Raw genomic sequence first — 24,176 nt, 5'->3', positions numbered from 1 at the left:
TGGAGAGAACTAAAGCTCACAGACCGGCAAATACAAAAGCTTCAATGAACACACAGAGCCTATTTACAGTGAACTGTGGCCTTGTTGTATGGTATTGTGTAAAAAACACCTGAACAAGCTACAACCGCCCCCCGCTGTTGCTGTAAAGGCATTGATCTAGTGTCTTTCATTTGTGCTTTCAACTTCACAGCCTTTTTTCTGTGGTTTGTTGAAACACATCTCACCTTTTTGCTGTTTTGCTGATTAATCTAATTAAGAAACATCCATAACACAACATAAGCTGTTCATGTGCATCTTTTTAGGGACAGGATTTCACTGTTACAATGGTCAATGCATGTTAGCTTGAGCATCTGTCATTTGACCCTTGTTTGCAGCCTCCCATGAGCCGGACTGAATTACTGTAAATGGCCCATACCTCCAAACTTAACTAGTCTCCACTCCTGTTTAATTAGACATGCCCAGACACAATATGGATACACAGAGGAGCCAGTGGGAGCCTGTCCGAAAATCCCCGTGGATCATGCGAGTGGCTGTGGAGCAAAGCCCCGCCTCTTCGGGGGCGGAGTCAGACACAGAGGGCAGCAGCACAGAGAGCGAACAGGTACATATAATGATGCTGCCTTCCAATGCAAATTTATATTTTGTATTATACTGTCTTCTAAAATGCCTTCTTTTAGCCAAAGACCAGATAAATATATATATATGCCGGTATATATATATAATTTTATTATTATATTATTTTATATTAACCAAAGAGTAGATACGTTTTACATTATTTTATATATAATTTTTTATATTTGTATTTTAGGTAACACTTTATTTTAAGGTGACGTTCTTACACGTTACTGTCACGAGTATGTTCTGTCATGTCTGCACCTGTTCTCGTTAGTCCCTGATTAGTTGATCTTTCTCCACCTGTGCCTGTTTAGTTCCCTCATTTACCCTGTGTATTTATACTTCCAGTGTGTGTGTGTGTGTGTGTGTGTGTGTGTGTGTGTGTGTGTGTGTGTGTGTGTGTGTGTGTGTGTGTGTGTGTGTGTGTGTGTGTGTGTGTGTGTGTGTGTGTGTGTGTGTGTGTGTGTGTGTGTGTGTGTGTGTGTGTGTGTGTGTCTGTCTGTCTGTCTGTGTCTGTCTGTGTGTGTCTGTGTCTGTCTGTCTGTCTGTCTGTCTGTCTGTGTGTGTCCGTTTGACTGTCTCTTTGACTGTCTCTTGGATCTTATTGTTTAATAAACCTGCATTGGATTATATTCGTCTTCCTCATCTGCCAGCCAGCAACCCCGCGTAACAGTTACTACATGTACTTACTATAGTAATAATATGCATAATTACAAGTAACTAGACCTAAATCTATAGTAAGTACATATATTTAATTAATATTACTACTCAGTATTTATTTTAAGTACAATGTAACTACGTCACCTTCAAATAAAGTGGAACCATAATTTATTATTATGCTGCTTTCTAAGATGCCTACTCTTAGCCAAAAAGTAGATAAGATTTTATATTATTTTATGTATTATTTTTCGTAGTTGTATTTTATATCATGCTGCCTTCTAACACCGTGTCCTAACTACACGCGACGCGACGCCGCGACACGCGATAAAAGGTATCTTTTCCATGTTAATCAGAGTTTTTGTCCTAACCAGGCGCGACGGCGACGTCGCGCTGGAACATCAAACACAAGTGTGGCAATGATAATCTCTGTTTATGTGATTTATTTAATTTTAAAAGCGTGAAATGTGACTTTGAATATCATTTAGTGCTCCAGCTTTGTAGCTGTAAAAGCAACAATGGGTATAATTCACCTTAGATCTTTAAATTAAACAAATGGAAACATGAACGTTCAAACTGTGAACAAACAAGTGTATTATTTGACAAAGATTGTTTTAGTAACTCAGTAGCCTATGTATTTTTTAAATGGTGTAATATTTGTGAATTTGATTATGTAAGTTAGCTACTTATCCATTTTCTTGCGAGTGCCGTCAAGTTTACTCTCCAGTGCTGTGCACTTGCCGCGAGACTCCGCCCACACGCTGTTCTGATTGGCTGTGATTTTTGATTGACGTTGTGGCGTCTCAGTCGCGTCGCGTCTAGTGTGGACAGACAACACTGCCTGTTGCTGGAATTTTATCGTGTCACGTGTAGTTAGGACGCGGTGTACGATGCCTCCTTTTAGCTGAAGAGCAGATAATATTTTATTTCACATTTTATATTATACATATACATAAACACTTTCATCTTATAATCAGTTCTGCAACTTAACTGCCGTTTCAACCACATCGGTCTCTCATTCTTTACTTTACCAGTATCGGGTCAGACATGCAGGCGGAGACTCAGCGAAGCTCTTGACGTCACCCTCGCTGGTGCAGCAGCACATCACAGAGCTCGACCAGCAGAGGGAGGAGCTGAAGATTGAGGTGAGCGGAGAACAGGTGTGTTCCCACCAGCAACAGCTCAGCGTGCAGTGAAGTGACCCGTGTGTTTGCTCTTCTGCAGCTGCAGCTGGAGGTGGCCCTGCTGAGAGGGGAACTGCAGGCAGAGCAGGAGCGACTGCGCAGATACACAGATCAACTGCAGGTGTTGCAAGAGAAGGACAGGCAAAGAAAGGGCCGGCGCTTGGCCAACAGTCAGAAGGTCTGTGTTTGCTGTGCTCACAGCTTGATTTGCAGATGATGCGGTTCATAAAAAGCATCATTAGTGTTTGAGCTGAAAACGTGCTTTCCTTCAGGAGCGTGTTCAGCTGGAGGAGCAGCGTCTGAAGGTGGAGAAGATGAAGATGAAGTGTGAGGAAATGGAGAAACAGATTCCCTCACAGCCAGAAGACCAGCGGGAGCAAATGCTGCTTCAGCTGCAAAAGGTGATGACAAACTAGGGGTGGTCGATAACAGCCTGAATTTTCAGCATCATTACTGCAGTCTTCAGAAATAATTATAATATTCTGCTAATAGACCTTATTCACAGCAGCGCCATCTTTGATTTTTAATGGGAATGAAAGCGAGGCCGTGAGGGACAGACATGCATCTCTTCAATGGGCTGTACTGTTATTTAATGTGTTTTTGGATTGTTCTGCTCATGAAACACTGGAAAAATATCTTTCCAAGAAACTTCAGTTGACAAAAAAACTCCCGACAATATAAGCTGTGGAAAATTGTGAGTAATCTAGGAGCTTTTATAGCTTTTTACAGCGGATGCCATTGGAAACATGGTAAGTCTATCCCTCACAGCCTCACTTTCATACCTGTCATGGCGCTGCTCTGAATAAGGTCTATTTGCTGCACAGTTATTATTAATTATTATTGGTGTTCAATTATTAAAGCTGACCTATTATGCAAAATTCACTTTTATATAATTTTTTTTTTTTACATATTTATGTGTTACCACCCTATTGTGATAAAAATCCATCCACTCTGTTATTTTACCCATAAATCTGAAACAGTGTCTCAAAATGAGCCAGTTAGGAATGGCCTCAAATGTGACGTCACATTGAAACAAGCCCCGCCCACAACTGGCACGAAATCTGCCCTATTAGCTTAGCCCCTCCCCTAAATGAGATGTACGCAGTCCGCCATGTTTATCTCCTCTCCAGAGCATTAACAGCAGCATTCAAGTAAGAAATATATTCTTATTAAAGCTACTATTCGATACTATTCGATCGTATTCTAATTCTAAGTTATTCGATCAAGACAAGAGCAGTAAGTGATTACGCTGCTTTCACTTTAATACACAGATCTAATATACACATGCGATTTCTTTATTTGCTATTAACGTTCACAGACGTAACCTACTGTGTTTATGTGCACTTTGTGTGTTTTTGACATAACCTTGTGTGTATTTGACAGTTTAAGTGCAATAAGACATAAAAGAGAAATTAGTTTAATTTTATTAGTATTAGTTTAATACTCACGTGGCGTCTGACTGCCAGCTTTCTGTGCACGACTGCACGTGCTTCGGATGTGTGCGATATCAGAAGTTTTAAAACTGATATGGCTTTAAAATGCATGCACATAAAAAACGTTCATTATGATGAAGAACTGCAATGTCACATGAGCGTGACCGCGATAGAGATGATGATCAAAACCAAACAGATGTTTTGTTAGTTTTTGGCAGAGTATCCGGACCAAGGCACGCCACGAGCTGTACAGGCTCCGCCCTCTTCTGGAAAGCGGGGTGGACAGCATTAGCTCATTTGCATTTAAAGATACATGCACAAAAACAGCATGCTTTTCCTCCCACTCAAAAATGGTGCATTTACAACATGGAATAATAAATTATCTGTGGGGTATTTTGAGCCGAAACTTCATAGACACGTTCTGGGGACACCTGAGACTTTTATTACATCTTGTAAAAAGGGGCATAATAGGTCCCCTTTAATAATGGCTTTTATTATCAATACTGAAAACAGTTTATGCTGCGTAATATTTTTGTAAAAATCCAGATTTTTTTTCAGGATTTTTTGATGAATAGAAAAGTTCGAAAGAACAGCTTTTGTTTGAAGAAGAAACTTTTGTAACATTATAAATGTCTTTACTTTAATTTCTTTGAAAAAAGAAAAACTTACTTTCCACAAAAATATGAGGCAGCACAACTGTTTTCAACATTGATAATAATAAGAAAAGTTTATTAGCACCATATCTGCATATTAGAATAGGTCTGTTGGACCTGCGTAGACTGATCGGTCTCTAATCGCTCTCGTGGTACTTTGATGTCATACACCGGTCAGTCTACGCAGCGCCACTTCAAGTCGAACACACTTAAAGATTTCTGAAGGATCATGTGACACTGACTTCTGACTCAACCAGTCATGTGAGTCTGACTGACTGAGCAATAACAGATGGGAAGAGTGTTGTTTTGAAGCTATAAGTCAGTATTTTTTCAATTACTTTTGGTGCCGAGAAACAAAAGCATAAAAGTCTCTACTGACAGATTTATGCTGCATGCGTTGTCATGAACGGTGACTTGCTCCCTTATAATTTTGAAGAATATTGTCTGTATGTGTTTTGTATTCAGGACAAGGATGCGCTGGAAGCCACAGTGCGAACTTTTGAAGACATGGAGTTTCACATTCTTGAGCTGGAAAGCGGGATAGAAGATGAGCGAGAAGGAGAGAATGGAGAAAGTGAAACGGTCATAGAGCGAGAGATAACCAGAGTACAGCACATGCACAACGCATCTCAGGTGAGCTGAATAACTTTGTTTTAAGAACTACTAGATTACCAACAACTCATCATAAACACGATCATTTACCATGTTTTATACTCCTGTCTTGTAGAAACTATTGCGTGCTTCTCATTTTATTTGCTTAACAGTTCATGTTTATTACTATACGAGCACATCACACATTAGTGCCGCACAGTTCATGCCAAATCAGAGTTGTGAGTGCGACGTCAAGTGGAAGTTAATGGAAATTAGTGTGTCTTCAGTACACATCGATGTTTTAAAGATTGGACACTCTCGTTGACATCATGTCATCAGTAGAGGCAGACTGCCACATTGAGCATGAGTGTAAGTATTGCTCACGCTGACAGACCAAACACAGTCACATGATGCAGTAAACAAGGTAATTACATCAGGGGCCACAAAAGAGAGAGACTTGACTGACTGAGAGAGAGAGAGAGATACACTGAATTGCATCGGGTTACATGGAGACTGTCTGCAGTGCTGCTCCTATAAGCTGCTTTAATCCATACAATTAATAATATAGATATATTGCACTTAAAAATATTTAAAAATATAAATGTAAATGTTATTATATATTACATTTTATTATAATATTGTTTGCATTTTAATTGTAATGAATGCTATTAAAATTAATATTTTTAAATATAATATTTTACAGTTTTACTTTTTTTACTGTACTGTTGATCAAATGCAATTAAAATGGATATTTTTAATATTGTAAACATACATTTTTGTGCCACTAATTTTTTGTTTATATATTTATTTCACTCATACACACATGCATGTTTTTATGTTATATATATATATATATATATACACACTACCGGTCATATACCGGTCACTGTATATACACTACTATGTTTTAGATTGGTACGATTTTTTATGTTTTTAAAAGAAGTCTCTTCTGCTCACCAAGGCTGCATTTATTTGATTAAAAATACAAAAATAACAGTAATATTGTGAAATATTATTACAATTTAAAACAGCTGTTTTCTATGTGAATATATAGTAAAATGTAATTTATTCCTGTGATCAGCATCATTACTTCATTACATCCATTACTCATCTTCAGTGTCACATGATCCTTCAGAAATCATTCTAATATGATAATTTGATGCTCAATAAACATGTTTGATTATTATCAATGTTGAAAGCAGTTTTTTACATTTTTATTTCAGGATTCTTTGATGAATAGAAAGTTCAAAAGAACAGCATTTATCTGAAATATAAAGCTTTTGTAATTATTACATGATATTCATATAAAATAGCAGGTTGTCCATTAACTGTACACGTGTTACATCCGCATCAGGAGCATCTAGTGTCGATTGAGTATAATAGGAGTGATCTAGTTTTGTCGCGTCGTGCCAGCGCTCAAGGTGAGAGTGTGCATAAGTGCTCATTGACTCAGCTGCTCCGTATGACAGATCTCTGACCCTGACCTGTCAGCTCAATGTGCCGGGTGGGCGGCACCACGCCGACTTTCCTCTCTCTCTCTCTGAGTATATGCCATCAGTGCCACACAAACCAATCCATGGTTCATGAGTCCCTAACGCACCAGACCGAGGCTTATTGCTGAATGTGTAAGTTTCATTTGAAGTTTCTGTTCATGCTGAAAATGTTTTAATGATCACGTCGCTGTCTTGCAGGAACGAGTCCAGCAACTGGAAAAACAACTGAAGGAAATGGAACAAGAAAAGGATAAAGCTTTGAATTCCCTCAGGCAAGAGAGAAAAGAGCTGCTCCACAGGTCTCAGAGGGTAAGACGTCCTACACGCTTCTTCTTCAGAAACACGACAAAACTAGGGTTTTACATGTTCTAAAAACGTGTGTGAAAACTCCTATATCTGTGATCTTCTGGTCTGTTTTGGGTTTCCTCCTTCAATGTGCGTCTGTGGGATTTTTTTCACCTATTTAATGGTGCAGCAGGTGAAAATGGTGCGTCTGATCACTTTGTAAAGTACCAAAACACCTCTCATCAGCCAGTGCTGTTATAAACAAAACTAAAAATACACTAAAAATGTACGTGAGTTGCAATAAATTAAATGTTTACAAAAAGAAAATCGAATATAACAAATTTCAAATTTCGTTTAGTTAAAGTTGTGGTATTAAAATTGCTTAAAGGGACAATGTGTAGGAATTTCTCCCATCTAGTGGTGAAATTGTATTTTGCATTCAAATGAATACTGCTCTCCAGCGCCTCGCTTTTTCAAATGCGTGTTGCATCTACGGTAGCCGTTACGTACCATAAAGCTATGACAGGATGTCTTTTAAAGGAGTCATAATGTTGTGTTACCTTGGATACCCAAATGCTCTATTATAGTATTTTAGGCACTTCTAAAAAAGAAAAGTGGAAAAAAAATCAACACAGAGCCCCTCAGACCCTTATTTCTAAAGGCATTATTGTCTCGCGAGATCTGATGCGATGTTTTGGCTGTCGTGGACGGTCATTATAATAATGCACATGAGGGGCGCGTTGATTGGTTGCAGGAATGTATTTTACTACTTCCAAGCGGTACAAAAACATAGACAAAATACTGCAATAGCTCAATAAATGTGACGGTACTTATTGTTAGTGAAATTGTAATCACAACCAAAGAAAAAAGAAAAAATACACCATTGCCATATACATTCTTACAGAAGCCCCACTAACTGAAAGCTATTTTCAAACTGCATGTTTTGCATGAGTTTGGCTAATAATGTTTAGTGGTATATTGTTTTCATACTTGCATTTAAACAGTTTTAGCCACTGAGCATGGACTCCTGTACCGTCACTACTGTAGCTGCTAGTGTAAAACAAAGTGGAAAGATGTGGCTAGCATTCGTAGAGTCCATTCCCCGTGTTTACCTCGAAGGTAACGTTACATACAATAGCCGCATTAGCTGTTAGCTGCTATTTGTTAACCACAGTAGAGCAATAAAAACACAGTCTTACCTTTTCAATTTCTGGCAAGTCCCTGATGGTTGGGATGGCACCTTTTCCCAAACGGAGCTTCGAGGCCAAGTTCGCCTGATACTGCCCCAAATTTGTAAAAGATTCCGGTGTAAAATGTTTAGCACACACACCTAACGATACGCCACTTGAAAGAGTTGTTGGGACAGCGTCATTAAAAATGAATTTCCTCCACTGTTCCCTGATAGTTTCGTCCGTTTTTGGTAGATAAAACACATTTGCATGTTGTTTGTGGCAGTCACCCACAGAGCATCTCAGGTGTGCACTCGATTTCTCCATCTTTCTCGAGTCAACTAAACTGAATCTGAGGGGGAGAGGGGGAGAGGGGCGGGCTTCCCGCGGCATAGGTTTGCGGTGTCCATATTTGGTATATCCTCCCCCGTCTTGACGTCAAGAAGGGGAAGAAATCAAAATCTCGTTTTTTCGTGCGCGTGCGCGTGCACGTGGCCTATTTTACAAACCCCGAGGTAAACAAACGCTTCACTTTTAAATATCGGCTTCCCGGCCAGTGTATAATCATTATGCAATCATAACATACATTGATTCTCGTGGAAAAGTGAAATTTCTACATTATGACTCCTTTAATAGCACTTCATCGAGTTATACGGTCTGTCTATATAATAAAGTACACAACCAAGCAATGAAAAAAAGCTTGTAATTAACACTGTAACATTGACTTACCTGTCGAGAAGAAAGCAGGCAACTTCAGCGTCTCTTTTGAAAGCTTTCTCCTGCATTAGCTCTTTCCACCTGGAAAAAGCTATCCCGACATTAACCCTTGTTTTTTGTAATCTCCGGTCACGTTTCGTTTTTATGGACTACTTTGGACTTTTTCGATGACGAGGACTCCTTATCCTGTGACTAACCGTACAGTGCAGCCTTTTAAACTTGCCGGGGCAGTGACAAGAGCCTCTCACTGCTCTGCTCCTCCGCTTCTGCTGGCTTCAGTCACGTGACGCTGGTTCTGAACGAAAACGCGTTGTGGAAACGCGTTGGCCTAGTACATTTTGTCCCTCTCTGCTATTATAGTTTTTCAAGATGGCGGAACAACATGGAAGCCTCCGTGGACCTACCCGTCCCGTGTATATAAAGATAATAAATTCTTCGTTTACGAGGATAAGTCAGATCATTGGCAGAGGTATTTGGACACCATTGAGGACATATTTAAGAATAAAAATATTGATTTTAGATAATAAAATACCTAAAAAACTACACATTGTCCCTTTAAAAGTTTAAAGTTGTCATGAAATCAAAATTGACCCTATTTACTTTGTTAGCGCATATTACTAGTCTTGTGGTGAACAATTAATCCGTGCAAGTTAATACACAGAAAAAAATAGTTTGTCGTGGTAATCTTTAATCAAAATCTGAAAAGTTACTTCCGGTCTGGAATGGCGTTCCTTCTCTGATGACGTCAGTTTGACGGCTTGGGTTGAAAACGCTTAACCACTCGCCTCTAACCGTTAGTCTGCTATGAGTGAGAGATGAAGAGGAGGAGCGCTTAAGTAAAACCCGCCCTCTATTCAATATTTCGTTTCACTTGGAAATGCGTCACAACACTGGAGAAAAGTCGTTTGCAACTTCCGGTTCACGGGGACTTTAAACAGAAATAAAAATGTATAAAAATGTAATATTAGTTTTTCATTTAATATTAACATTTAACAATAAAAAAACAGTAACACTTTACAAAAAGGTCTCATTTATTTACATTAGTTAACCCTTAAAGACCTAGAACATTTTTGGGGCGCCTGACTCACCTGTACTTTTCTTTGTTTTTCTAACCCATTCTAGCAGCAAGCATCAAGTGCCATATATCATTTTAAACAGGAGAACCTAAAGTTTCCAGCTAGCTCATTTAAAGTCCCAGTTTTACATTTCTTTTGTCAGAGAATTTATGAAATTAACAGGATTTTAAGAAAAACGGCAGCAAAAAATGTGGTGTTTTCAGTGTGAACTCAAACAGAACTTCCTGAAGTTTTGTTTTTTTCTTTTAGAAAGTTAGACTTGGTTGTTTTAGACTTCCAGATGAAATTTTGTCTACATGTAACAATCCCTCAGCAAGTTATAGCCATTTATTATAATATTATTCTAGGCGTTTTTGAGTAAAAACAGGTGTATTACATTTACTGACAATGTAGATGTGTCCAAATAAGTTCAGGAGGTAAAGTAAATAGAAAAGTTGTTATATTACAACAGAACACTAAAGCAAACATTTTTCTTGAGAAAATTATATTATAATTTGAACATGAACAACAAATGCAAACAATATAACAAGTAGTGACAACTGTGCAATATAAATACTAACAATACAATATACAGAGTGTAAATGAACAAATGGTTCAAATAATCTTCACAAACTAAATACAAAAAGAAATAAACAGTGCAAATGAAGAAATGGTTCATTGAGGGTAATATACTGAGTGCTAATGAACAAATAGTGCAAATAATCTTCACAAACTAAATACAAATAGATAAATAAACAGTGCAAATGATTCAAACAATCTTCTGAATCGGAAAGTTCCACCAGGTCTAACGACTCGTTTAAAAAAATCAATTCTAACACATCCTCCGATTTGTACTGCAGTTTTTTTTTTTTTTACATACTCATGCTCTTTCGTGTTTTATGCTCTTTCATGTTTTGCGCTCTTTCGTGTTTTGCGCTATGGTCAAAAACTTTGCATCCGTTAGTTTTCATGCGTAGTTTTCAATGCATTGCGTTTGTTAAAAATGTATAAAGAAACGTGATTGGTTGTTAAAATCACCAATCACTATGTTTGTTGGTTGAGTTGATGACCGTTTGGACGAATCTGGGCATGGGGGTGGGACTAAGCATCAACAATCGTTCCTGTTTGGCTCAGAGAAAGAAACCACATGTGTTTCCTTGACGAATCACTGCTGCAGATTTTGATGACGCAATCACCGGCACTACGCAGCCTATGAATGACCAATAGAGACAATCGTGATAACACGGGAAAGCTGTGAATCTCATCTTTACGGTGCATTTTAAAGCATACAGATTGGATTAGCGACTCAAAAGTTATTAAACATTTTAGAACGATAGTTATTTTATGCCGCGGGCGGCCGTATCGGTCTTTAAGGGTTAATGTATTTACTAGCATGAGCAATACATTTTTACAGCCTTTATTAACGTCTATTAATGTTAGTTAATAAGAATGTTCATGTTAGTTCATGGTGCATCAACCAATGTTAAGAGATACAACTTTTGATCTTAAAAATGCCATTTAGTCTGCCATTTTAAGAGCTGTCTTAATAGCAAACTCCTTCCAGTGCACTGAAACTTAAACCCCCTAAAAATCCCACAATGTACCATGAAAACCAGGGAGCATCGATGCTCACTATGTTCCCTTACTGTAAATTCTGAAGCACGAAACATAAATTATGCGAGCCAACTCAATACATGACACGCGTTAGATGTTTAAAAAAACTAACCCATTATTTAATTAGATTTCAGCATAAACATACGTCGCTATACAGGCAATGAACATAATCTAACTAACATTTATAATAAATGTATGACTGAAATGTTTCAGGGATATGTAACAAAATCAAAGTATTTATCATATCATAATATACTTTTAAATAACATAAACAAATAATGTCTGAAAGATACCAGTAGTGATGTTGTACATCGAGGATGTTTCAGTGTCGCCGGAAATAGAGCCATCAGTGTCCTAATGTGTAGTGAGTCGGGGTCCTGACTGTCCTTACCAGTGCCTGAATTTGTGAACACGATTAACTGATTCACGAGCTAGGGAGCTGATTGAGACGAACACGTATTGTTCATTGTTAGTTCATGTAAACTAATGTAGCTAACTAATGTTATTACGCGGCTCTGTGGAATACTTGATTCTGACTGGTCAAACACACCATCCAGCGTTATGTTATTCCCCGATAGCAACCAGTAAAAACTGATCACACAAGCTCATCCGACTCAACTGAAGTCAGCGCTATATGCTTGCTAGGAACGTTTTTTTTCCTCGTGGAAGTTTTGAGTTCGGTGAGCTAATAAAATATTAAAACTCAAATCAGTATTTTGATATAGTTATTTAATTATGTCATCCGGGAATCTCAGACTCGCTCACTCTTGTTTCATACAAACGCAGCTGCTGCTATTTTGCAATGATTGTTTTGTACACTGAAATGGATTATAAGATTTAAAACGAATCAAAATGACTAAAATTACAATGAAAACTGAAAATATAACAATAAAAACTCATCCAAAATATTAATAAATACAGTTACAATACTAAAATAACACTGTCCTCAAGAGGAAGAGGACGACACACACACATTCAGCTTTAATGCTAGCGTGAAGTTATGTTATAGTGATTATAGTTACACTAAAGTCAAGGATAAAGTAGGTGGAGGAATGAATTACTGATAGGGAAGAGAGAGACCGAGAGGGCAGGATTCCCAGAGAAGGGAAGGACCACAGGAAGTGTGAGAGGACAGAGCGATAGAAAGCAGATGTCCTACAAAACTCAACACACGTCTGGTGAGTGTTTCTGTCTGTATGTACTTCAAGAGATGTGTGTCTGCTTTGTAAAAAATCCAATTCTGGCACGCAGATATGACAGGATCAGGAAAGACGGGGAATGTGGGGAGGGATTTTTACAGAAAACAGGATTGAGAATAAAGCAGCTGTTTAACTGGTAACATGACGGACTGTCTAACTGAATTATGACTGATTTGACTGTAGGAAATAAAGACAGGAACGTGTTCCTCGCAGTCGCTCATGTGTCTGTGAGTCAGAGGCTGCGATCAAGAGCTGTCTGGACCTTCTTGAATTATGGACTTAACAATTGGTTTTCCCCATGTGTAAAATGTGTTCTGCTAATAATTACCAATATTAGGAAAAACCTGGCTTTCAGATGACGGGAAATGAACATTTTAAGTGAAGATAGTTTGACTGCCTATGGCACTTTGTAAACGAGTGTCTGTGAGTCAGAGGGTGGGATGGATGCTTATCTTAAAGCTGCAGTACTGTTTAACTCCTTAAAGGCACACTATGCAAGATTTGTACCTTAATATAACAGCTTCGAAATAATTTCGATGGTAAACGAACTCGTAGTACGGCGAATCATCCCGATAGCAAAGCCGCTGGCAAAACCAGCAATCCAGTGAGAATCGCGACTTGCTTTACAGCACGACGTCACACACATCAACAACATATGAAGCAGCCTCCATGGAAGACACTAGCACGCATTTCAGACGTGAATCATGGCAGAGTCAACGAAGAAAGCGCGGTCGGAAGAGTCAAGGAAAAGAAAACGACGGCTCTGCGTGAGTGGTATTTACGACAGTAACGTTAAATACAAGCACAGCGGCTCTAAGGAAAACGGAAACTGCACAGTGTGCCTTTAACTACTCTGAATAGTCAGTAATCACTAGGACAAGTACTTATAGTAACTCTCAAGGCCCTGATAGTGATATACTCACGGCAAAGTTCTTCGTCGTTGTTCGCTTAGTAGTTTTAGTCATTTTTAGTAAAAAAAAAAACAAAAACAAATTTGCTTTTTTTATATTGTATTTTATTTCTGTTAGCTTATTTTAATTAATTAAACTTATTTAAATTGTATTTTTAGTTTTGTTTAGCAATAACAGCACTGGTTGATGAGTTGTGCTGTTACTTTACTAAGTGATCAGACGCACCATTTTCACCTGCTGCATCATTAAACAGGTGAAAAAAATCACTCCGATTGTCCTGACAATGAAACAATTCTGTTTTAATGAGCCATAGGAAGTTCCTAAAATGCATTATTCATTCAAATTCATAATTCTCTAGTGGGTTTTATGATTACAAACTGAACAACTGCCTTCTAAGATGCCTTCTTTGCATGTATCCATTATGGAGCAGGACGTCCAATAATGCAGGGGTTCACAAACTTTTTTGTCAGGTGCCTAAAATATTTCCTTGAAGCCCCCTCTGAAATTTTAAGTTAATATTTAAATAATTTAACAACACATTTGCATGCGCACAGTTCTCTAATGGGAGTTATTGGTCACATGACTACCTGCACATGCACATGTGACAAATAACTCCCATTAAAGAACCATGAACATGCAAATGTGTTGTTAAATTATTACAATATTAACAACAAATACAATATTTAATGTTTTCTTTATGTGTTTTTCTTTCTTTCTTTCTTTATTATTTTATTATTTAATGTCTATTTGTTGAGTTGATGAAAAGCTAAAATGAATACCTAAAGCGTAATTTAAATGATTGTGTATTTTTATGCTCATAACATTCTAATGCGAAACTGTATTGAAATCAGTGCTGAATGCTCTGTTTCTACACTCAGAAAAAAAGGTACAAAAGCTGTCACTGTGGCGGTACCTTTTCAAAAGGTACACCTTTGTACCTAAAGAGTGCATTTAAGTCCCTCAAAGGTACATATTGGTACCAAACGTGTACATATTGGTACCAAACGTGTACATATTAGTACCTAAATGGTACATATTAGAACCCTTTTGAAGGGTACTGTCCCAGTGACAGCTTTTGTACCTTTTTTTCTGAGAGTGTATATGACACACACTTGTTGACTATGTAGACAGCATGGCAGTGCACTAGGTTTTAGAACAGAGCCTCTTTCCTCTATGAATGTAATTTAATGGCTTATTGTGATCATTTATGTTTTGGTTATTTGTTGTCTTAATAACTGCAGTTATTATCGTCTTGTAGCCTTAGTTTTTTGTTTAATATTTTTCCTCTTCATGTAACTAATATAACAGCATTGGTCAGGATGTGTCTCTCACTCACATGCTAAACATCAAGGACATGTGCCTTTGTAGATTTTAAAAGAGAAGAAGCCTCTCACTGATTGGTCCAACATCACAGGATCCACCCCCTGCATGATGTCACTCAGCCCTCTGACCATTCACAAAGCAGCACAGGTACACTGTGAATGTGCATTAGATGGTTTGACATCTAGACCTTTAGTGATTCATGAGTTTGCTGCGGTCAGCGCATTGACTGTTTCGATACCATGTTCCTAGGAGTCATTGAAGGATACGTCGTCCAGCTTACCCCGCAGACGGAGCTCGCATAGGAAAGTCTCAGATAGACCTCTCTCTGCGCAAGGTGAGCAAACCAATGAGGTGAATGAAAATGTGATGAAATGCAGTTTAACTGGCGCTCAGACTGTAAGTAGGTCAAACAGCAACACAATTGTGCAAGACGATGAATGCACAGACAACATGCAGCATGCAAAACGGCAAAACAAAGTACAACAGCCAACCGTCATGACAATCCTGCATGTCCTGGCTTATAAGCTGTGAAAAGCTTTTGTCAGTGTTTTCGTTAAGGTGTGCCAGTGTTGCTGACACAAACTGGAAAAGCGAGTGGAGCCACTGCAACTGCACACAGTTTTGCTTTTGTTTGCTTTTAATAATCCTGACAGTCGTTTATCTCATGAGGGAATTGATCAAACAAAGAAAATCTATGGAACAGTGTCTGTGTGCGAAGGTTCATGTGCACCTTCTTTACTCAAATTTGTCTATAAGAAATCTGGTTACACTTTATTTTAAAGTATGTGTACTTGCAGTGTACTTACCCAAGAAAGTACTGGTAATATAAGGTAACAACATGGGTTACGTTTAGGTTTAGGAGTACCTAGTACCTAGTTATAACCCAATTATTGTAATTGCTATAATAAGTACATCGTATGTACATGCAGAACAGGACTGTAAAAGTGCTACCTGAAATCTAATGAGTTAATGATTGAATTGTGGGATGTGACTTTATTTTATTGCACTTCCTGATTTGATTTGATTTGATTCCACCTTTTATATGATGATGAAATTATTTTATAGAGAATTTCTATTGAAATGTTGCAGTTGCCAAAGTGAACTGCGTGTGTGTTGCTTTGGTAAACCCTAAGATATGCAATACAAAGATGGCAATATCCAAAATCCTTGTCCTTTTGAAGAAATTTTTTGGTCCCTATGAGGAAAACATTTTATAAATCATAATAAATTATGTTTTTTGAAAATGTAAAAATGCAGAAAGCTTTCTGTGATGGGTAAGTTTAGGGGTAGGGGGATAGAATATACAGTTTGTACAGTATAAAAATCATTATGTCTATGGAAAGTCCCCGTAAAACATGAAAACACAACGCGTGTGTGTGTGTGTGTGTGTGTGTTGCATACAGGTCAGGAGACCGCAGTGTGTTTGAGCCATAGTGAAACTCGTTTGTTGCAAACTACCAGACAATAAAACACCTATTAAGAGTGATTGAACCTCATTTCATAACTCTTCTTGCTTATGTTTGATATATTGCTTGTGGTTTTTCCTCTCATGAAATCATGTGACCTCAAAAATATTTCTTTTTTATTTATTTAGAATATAAAAAACTTTTTTTTTAGGATTTTAAAAGATGGGTAATAAATTATAATAACTGTAAAATTGATAGAACTACGATATAGTGCATTCATACCAGTATAAAGTGATCATATTCCCAAGTAATCTAATTCAGGTTTTCATATTTTCTGAAATAAATCTAATTTATCATTATTGGTAAATCATAATCTCTCAATGTATAATGTTCACCAGCTCACCTAACCACACATTAAATGTTGGAACTGTGTCCACCTTTGGAGAAACAATCTCTTTGCAATAACTCCATAGTTTGTTATTTTTAAAGGTGATTCTAATTGTATTATTTTTAAGATGTTTATTAGCCAGAAGCGTCTAATAAATGATTGAATGTAAACTTAACGTGTCCCGTTGCTTTCATATGCCAGTGTTGGTGCGAATGACTCCAGACAGACCAACCTCAGAGGCTCTGTCGCCTCGCCTTCCTCATCACACCCACAGACTGAGTAATGGACATTATAATGGGCTGAGATCAGCGCAGACCGATGGGAACGGCTCTCACGCGCCATGCAACAGCGCCAACACCTCCCGCGCGCCCAGGTGAGTGGCACAGAACAGCAGCCTGGCTTCGTGTTCCTATTATAATACTGAATAATCTGTACAGGAAGCTCTAACAGGTGTGTGTTTACAGGGGTGTGAGAAACCTTTTATTTGAGGCGCATGAATCTGAAGTGTTTGTGAGTAAACATTAAACTTACTGCGTGTGGGTGAATTCTGTGAACTTTATACCCTGGCCTGGAACATGATAGGAGAATTTTTAATGCAGCTTAATTATTAGTGCTTTATTAAGCACTATTTTAATGCAGCTTGTTTCCATACAACAACAATTTATAGTTCATGACCAGGAATATCGAATTTCAAAGGACAAAATACACCATAACAGTACCATAAAAACAGTCCATATGACTCGTGTCTTCTAGTCTTCTGTTCTGAGTCAAAAGATTTGTGTGAGAAACAGACCTAAATTAAGTAAATAACATACTAGTGTGTCATATTCGGTTATGACGCATGTAAACCAATAAATGACATCAAACCTGGCACAAAAGTTACATTGCTTGGCCAGAAGGAAAGATGTTTAGATAAATAATGGCTTTAATTTAATTAAATTCCTCTATCTCTACATTATAATTTAGTATGTATTATATACTATATTACGCGCAGCAATATATATATGAAGTTGTGTATTTAAGTATATCCAACTTTATTTGCATACATGCAGTACACTCATGTAAAGCTATATATATATATATATATGGTAACACTTTATAATAAGTATACAGAAACAAAGCACTTATAAATAATTTGCAAATGGTTAATTAATAGTTTATAAACTGTAGTTAATACATTAATAGACTATACAATTACTGAGTTCTTAATTTATTGTCACTGTAATTAACAAAGTGTTGTTGTTTAATTAGCTCATATGTAAAGAGTTAGATAATGCTTTGTTAACTTATTAACCATAAATAGTTCTCACTTCAGATTAGGTGACGGAAAATGGGAAAATGTCATTAATTACGTGTAATTACGTGCCTTTATTGGACATAAATTGCATTAGTATTAAGAGTTCCTTCAAATGTAAAATGCAAGCCAATCGGATCACGTGACCTTTCACCTTTACAGCCCTCAGAACCTCTTGGATTTGGTGGAGATCGAACGGAAACTCCGAGAGGCCAAAGCGGAGCGGGAACGTCTGCTGAAAGAGAGAGTGAGTTACTGACCCGACACAACCACAACAATACTGATCACTGCAAACAAGACATCATCATCAGCTCACAATAGACTTGTGTTTGTTGGTTTTTCTAATACCATTTCAACAAAATCACACTAATTCTCATGCTGACTCGCGTCTTCAGCTGTGATTCGGTTGCATATGGTCACATGACTTGTTTTTAGGCCAACAGCGCGATTTGTTCATGCAGCAGTTCCATAAACAACATTTACCTTTGCATTTACTCATTTAACAGACACTTTCATCCAATAGGCCTGTCACAATTATTGATTGATCAAGGTTATTAGATGAAATCGGAATTATGTGAGATTATGTGATGAAGTGAAAGTTACTGTTGAACGCTGCTGACTAAATTTGGCCAGTTCATATGTTGTTTTTCCACCAATGAAAATATCTCCCAAGGAATCCAAACTAACACAGTCTGACGGCAGTTTCTCGTCTCCGTTTGTCTGGATGCAGGAGGAGCGTCAGCGGCTGTTAGCAGAGCAACACAGACAGAAGGAGCAGCGATCTTTAAAAACACACACGAATACATCAGAACTAGAGACACTTGCTGAGGAGCGGCTGCAAATGAACTCACCGCACAGGACGCCCGAGGTACGTCTGATGATTATGACACTACTGAAATAAAATACACATTCTGACATCATTTACTCACTCTCGTGTATTGTTATCTTACTTTCGTGAAACACAAATGGAGATGAGGCAGAATGTCCGTGATTTAGTTTTACATATATTGAAAGTGGACAGTGATTTGTTCTGTCAAACTCAAAGTCTGTATGAGTCATACATACATTATAAGTCTTCTAAAGTCACATGATGCTTTGTCTAGTATAGCACAGATTGCAGTAATAAACAAGAAGATAACCCTTGCACACTGAGGGCCCTATCTTGCACCCAGCACAATTGACTTTGTACACTGACGCATGTATCATTCCTATTTTGCACCCGCGCACAGCTGACTTTTCCCACAGACGCACGTCTGTAAACTAGGGAATGAACTTGCGCTCCCGGGGGCGGTTCAGCGAAAAGAGGAGGTGTGTTCCGGCGCAAACGTTCCCTGGTGCTATTTTGCAGGTTTAGAAAACAATTCCACCACTTACCAGGAAAAACCTAGTCTAAAGTCATGTTATTCATATGCTATTTTAAGGGCGCATGCTTGGCCATAATCAATGTAGCGTGTGCACAACGCGCATACACTTTGATTCTCTCATCTACACAGAAGCAGCAGTTCTCATTTTTGCAAATCATACATTATTACAAGGAAAAATATTACCACACGAGGGAAATCATTGTTGTGTCCATGAAGATGTGAAAAAATAGGCATTAATCTAGCTTACACATTTACCCAAATTATCATACGCCTGTTTAACCGAAACTAATTTGGGTGTGTTTCTCCATCCCCAATGTCACTTCTCTGTCTTTTACGGCCCTGACGAGAACGTCGGTCTCCTCGGCTGTGAACCGCTCCTGACGTGCGCCTGGCAAATCCGCCGTTATAATAGCAAGCCGCCATGGAACAAGCGCGCCTGCTCTTAAAGGGAATGTGAGATGTCGCTCTGATTGGTTTATTTCACGTTACGCCCAAACCACACCTATGAATAATGAAGCTACTTCAGACCAACCCATTTTAGATTTGCGTCGGGCGCAAGAGTCATTTATCCCGCCGGTATAATAGCAACAGCGCCCAAGATCCGCCCACAAAGTTACTTGCGTTTCGCGCTCGATACTTGCGTTTCAGATCGTTAAAATAGGGCCCAAAGTCTGTATGAGTCATACATACATTATACATTTTCCAAAGTCACATGATGCTTTGTCAAGTATAGCACAGATTGCAGTAATAAACCCTTGCAAGATAACCCTTGCACACCGAGTCCGAAATTCGCATCCGAAATTTTCGCACGTTAAAAAATATATACGACCTCATGTTATGTCAATCACGCTCACACAGCCTCCGAAACTTTCATCCGTCATAAAAAAATTCGGGTCAGGTTCGATTTTCTGCGTTTTTTGCATTCGTAGCAAGCATTTTGAGTGGTGTTTTGACAATTCAGAGCCACCGAATCACGAATATGAAAAAACGCATCTAAAACGCAAGCAAATTTCGGACTCAGTGTGCAAGGACCTTTAATGTTGCAAAATTAATTATGTAGCAAATTCAATTTCAGTAAAGCAGCTCTAAGACAATAGTTTCATGAGGACTGGTTCACACAGAACAAGTTTTTTGCTTTGAAAACCACGAGACGCGGGCAGTGGAATGGGGGAACCGCAAGGTCTCGAGAAGCGTCTTTTAAAAGTTGAACTTCAAACGCAACGGTCAAACACGTCCGTCTAGCGCGTTTACATACAATAATGGAAAAGTAGCGCAGTAGAATGGAAGAGGCGTTCTGTGTGAACGGCCTCTTATTCAGCTCAAGTCGGATTTAATGTCGATTCAATTCAGGTCAGTAATAGTGTCAGTGTTGCAAATCCGACATTCTTCAAAATATCATCTTTTGTGTTCAACTGAAGAAAGAAACTCATACAGGGTTGAAACAACTTGAGAGTGAGTGAATGATGACACAATTTTCTTTTTAAAGTGAACTATTCCTTTAAGAGTGCTCTGTTTAATATGCTTTCTGTTGAATCTGTAGAATGTCCCCCTTGATCATTTTCATTTCAATTGTGCTTGTATCTTGTTTATTTCCTCTTCTTCGTACAGCAGGGTGTCCCGCTTTCTCTGACGGCGAACTTTGACCTGCGCGCTCACGTGGAGTCTCTGGGTCATAACGTGGCGGGGTGCATGGGAGTTAATCTGTCTCCCCGGCGGTGTGGCGGATTTCTAACCAAGCGTGGAGGTCGAGTGAAGACGTGGAGGAGGAGGTGGTTTATCTTTGATCTGGACCACCAAAGACTGGCATACTACACCGGTGAGGACAAGAGAATATATTACAACAACGCATCCATTTCCAGAGGGGGTTCGTGAGTTGATGAAAAGCTAATGATTATTAAATCCCAACGTTACATTATAATAAACAAATAGTACTGCATTTGGAAATTGACATACACATTTGCATCATTTCCAACAGTTCAGCATTTCACCGATATTCGCCAAAATAAAAGCTCAAGGATTTGACATTAAAAAAGAAACAAAACAATAAAAAATATATATTTACTATACTTAATTATATATGTATATACATATACTTGCATGTGATGTTTTATTTTTTATGTTTTATTGTTTTCTTCTTTTTTCATATTCATTTTTATGTAACAGGGTGTCCGCAGATCCTTAAAAAGTCTTAAATTCCATTATGTAAAAATAGGCCTTAATTAGCATTAAAATGTCTTAAATCCACGTTTAAAGGTCTTACAAATGCAATCAAACCGACACCATAAAGCTTTTATTTTCGTTTTAAAATCATGTCACATTACTTAAGGTTTAGTAATTATGTTTAGCCGCGTTTCCACCGCAGGAACTTTCCCCAGGAACTAGGAACTTTGGGCTGGTACTCGATGTGTTTACACCGCAGGAACCAGGGTCTAAATGAAGTTCCGGGTAAATATTTCCCCCTCCGATAGTCCCTGCTCACGAGGTAGTACTTTTTCAAAGTTCAGGAACTTTCAGGGGTGGGACTTGTGCGCTGCACAAGCTGATTGGTTGTGTTCACGCCGCATTTTGGTTGGATGACTCCACGCAGCATTTTCTTTATTTTTAACCTCCCTTTTAAAAAGTGGCTTCATGCAGTAAAGTTGTCTGTCTGCAAATATGGAATTTAAAAAAAAAAACTGGGGGACTGGCGACGAGTTTCAGGCTTTATTATTTGGGTATTTGTGGAAGAGGAAACTTTCTGCGCGTTCGTCACAGCCATCTCACGGCCAATGTCCGCAATAGCTGATAACATACAATTTTATATCTAACGTTAGCATTACGAGCTCTGAACACGCTTTATCAGTGCTCGTCTCTTTTCTGCCACAGCTTTTAATATTAAGTCATTATGTTTACACATTGTCATCTATTGCAAGGCAAACCATGTTACAAATTTACTATAACAGGATTGAAATAGCGCTTTGAGGTTGGTAACAAACAACTATTTACAAGACTGTCACTATTTATGATTGATAGACGGGGTTCAGGCTTTTTTTAAGCGTATTTGCGCAAAAGGAAATTTTTGCGCGTTCGTCCCAGTCATCTCACAACATACCTTGTCTAATTTTATACGCATACGAGCTTTCTGAACACGCTTTAGTATCAGTGCTCGTCTATTTTGTTATGTTAATTACCTCGTTAGTAAACCAATAACTGCAGCACAGTTTGAATCTCCTCCATACTTATAAATGTGGCGCTCAAAACTGATTACTGTCCGTCGCAGACTGGGAGGAGCAGTTGCACGCAGTTTACCTTCCCGGTACTTTAGACCGCGGTGTAAACGCAGAAAGCAACCGGTCTGGGGCAAAAAAGGTTCCTGGGGAAAAAGTTCCTGGGACAAATTGTTCCGGGTAATTTCGGTGGAAAAGCGGCTTTTGTTTTTGAAATTGTATTAGAATATGTTATTTAGTTTTTCTTCATTTTTATTTCAATTTTATTTTTTACTTATTTTAGTACATCAAGTTAAACTAAATAAAAATGAGAAATGTTGCTTTGGGCAACTAGCTGAAATAAAATAAGATTAATTGTATGTTTTATTTTATTTCAGTTATTGTTTATTCTTTTAGTTGTAACAATTTTTTGTATAATTTTAGTTGACTATCATAACCCTGAATGTGACCATTAACCGACATCAGAGAACCGTGAACATGCGAATTTGTACTTAAATGATTGAAATATTGACAATCTTCGGGGGACTGCAAGAAAACATTTGACATCTACAGGGTTTGGCTGACAATAAGTTTGGGAATCGCTGGATTAACACATACACCTCAGCTGAAATCTGATGAATGTCTGCTGCTTTCTCATGTTCTTCTCGTTGCTTTCTCAGAACTAGATGAGAAGAAACTCAAAGGGGTCATTTACTTTCAGGCCATCGAGGAGGTTTATTACGATCATCTACGAACAGCTTCAACAGTGAGTTCATACGCCGCCTCATATGAAGTAAAATCTGACCACAATCTGAAACGATAGACACAAAACTGTAACTCTAACCCTAGCTACATATTGTGTAAAACCACAGTTTAGCAGGGTTTCTGACACATTTCTGTATTTCCCGTGCTGACTGTGTTTTTGTCATTCTCAGTCTCCACGGCCCAGTCTCACCTTCTGTGTGAAAACATACGAGCGGCTCTTTTTCCTCGTGGCCCACAGCGCCGAAGCCATGAGAATCTGGATGGATGTTATTGTGACTGCGACAGACGAACACAGCAGATACTGATAAACACTAGAAATGATGCCGAACAGATGATGAAGCCTGTAGATGAGATCTCTCAGGGACTTTAAGGGATGCCACAACACAAGACGAATATGAATGTCAGCGGAGCAGAGGACACTGGGATACGGAGTATGAACACTCATAAACAGACGTGACCTTCAGTGGGTTTGTGTTCTGCTGCCATCTGCTGTTACACTAACAGAGCACATCACACGCCGCACTCATGTGTTATGTTTCTTACATATTATTTATTATTGTTACATATACATTTTTGTCATGTTTTGCTATTGAGAATTTTGGGGTAAAAATCCTGCAAAGTGTTAATAAACATTTACATTCCAAACAATGTGTCAGGACTTTATGTGACCTTTTTCATCAACTGCAAAACCAGCAGCTCTTTGTTATTTTGTGTAAGAAAAATAAAATAAATAAATTACATTCAAATAAATTTACACCTAAAGGAAAAACAAGTTTGATTTGAAAAAAATAATATGAAAATCTTCTAATATGACTAAAACAGGGCTTATATAATGTTTCAACAATAAAAAAAGAGTCTTCAAATATATAGTTCAC

The 24,176-nt window shown here is 38.2% G+C and overlaps 1 protein-coding gene across 3 annotated transcripts in view; it reads left to right on the top strand.

Annotated features, from left to right (window-relative positions):
* phldb3 (pleckstrin homology-like domain, family B, member 3) overlaps positions 1-23,951 on the top strand; it is a 29,215-nt gene extending 5,264 nt beyond the window's left edge. For 2 of the 3 annotated variants that reach the window (XM_084385297.1, XM_084385296.1), the window contains exons 3-16: positions 453-601; positions 2,307-2,417; positions 2,497-2,634; positions 2,729-2,857; positions 5,008-5,175; positions 6,825-6,935; positions 14,945-15,046; positions 15,149-15,233; positions 16,895-17,066; positions 18,150-18,234; positions 18,718-18,855; positions 20,960-21,167; positions 23,217-23,302; positions 23,472-23,951. In XM_084385297.1, the coding sequence (XP_084241423.1) occupies positions 455-601; positions 2,307-2,417; positions 2,497-2,634; positions 2,729-2,857; positions 5,008-5,175; positions 6,825-6,935; positions 14,945-15,046; positions 15,149-15,233; positions 16,895-17,066; positions 18,150-18,234; positions 18,718-18,855; positions 20,960-21,167; positions 23,217-23,302; positions 23,472-23,606 (1,815 nt within the window). In that variant the 5' untranslated portion in view covers positions 453-454 and the 3' untranslated portion in view covers positions 23,607-23,951. The remainder of the gene's footprint in view (positions 1-452; positions 602-2,306; positions 2,418-2,496; positions 2,635-2,728; positions 2,858-5,007; positions 5,176-6,824; positions 6,936-14,944; positions 15,047-15,148; positions 15,234-16,894; positions 17,067-18,149; positions 18,235-18,717; positions 18,856-20,959; positions 21,168-23,216; positions 23,303-23,471) is intronic. The other variant, XM_084385298.1, reaches the window with a different exon arrangement.
* Positions 23,952-24,176: the final 225 nt, after the last annotated feature.

This window comes from Rutilus rutilus (assembly GCF_951802725.1).
Source record: "Rutilus rutilus genome assembly, chromosome: 17".
Classification (NCBI taxonomy): Eukaryota; Metazoa; Chordata; class Actinopteri; order Cypriniformes; family Leuciscidae; genus Rutilus; species Rutilus rutilus.
Note: the sequence above shows the minus strand (reverse complement) of the source record. Positions and strands in the feature narration are given on the sequence as shown.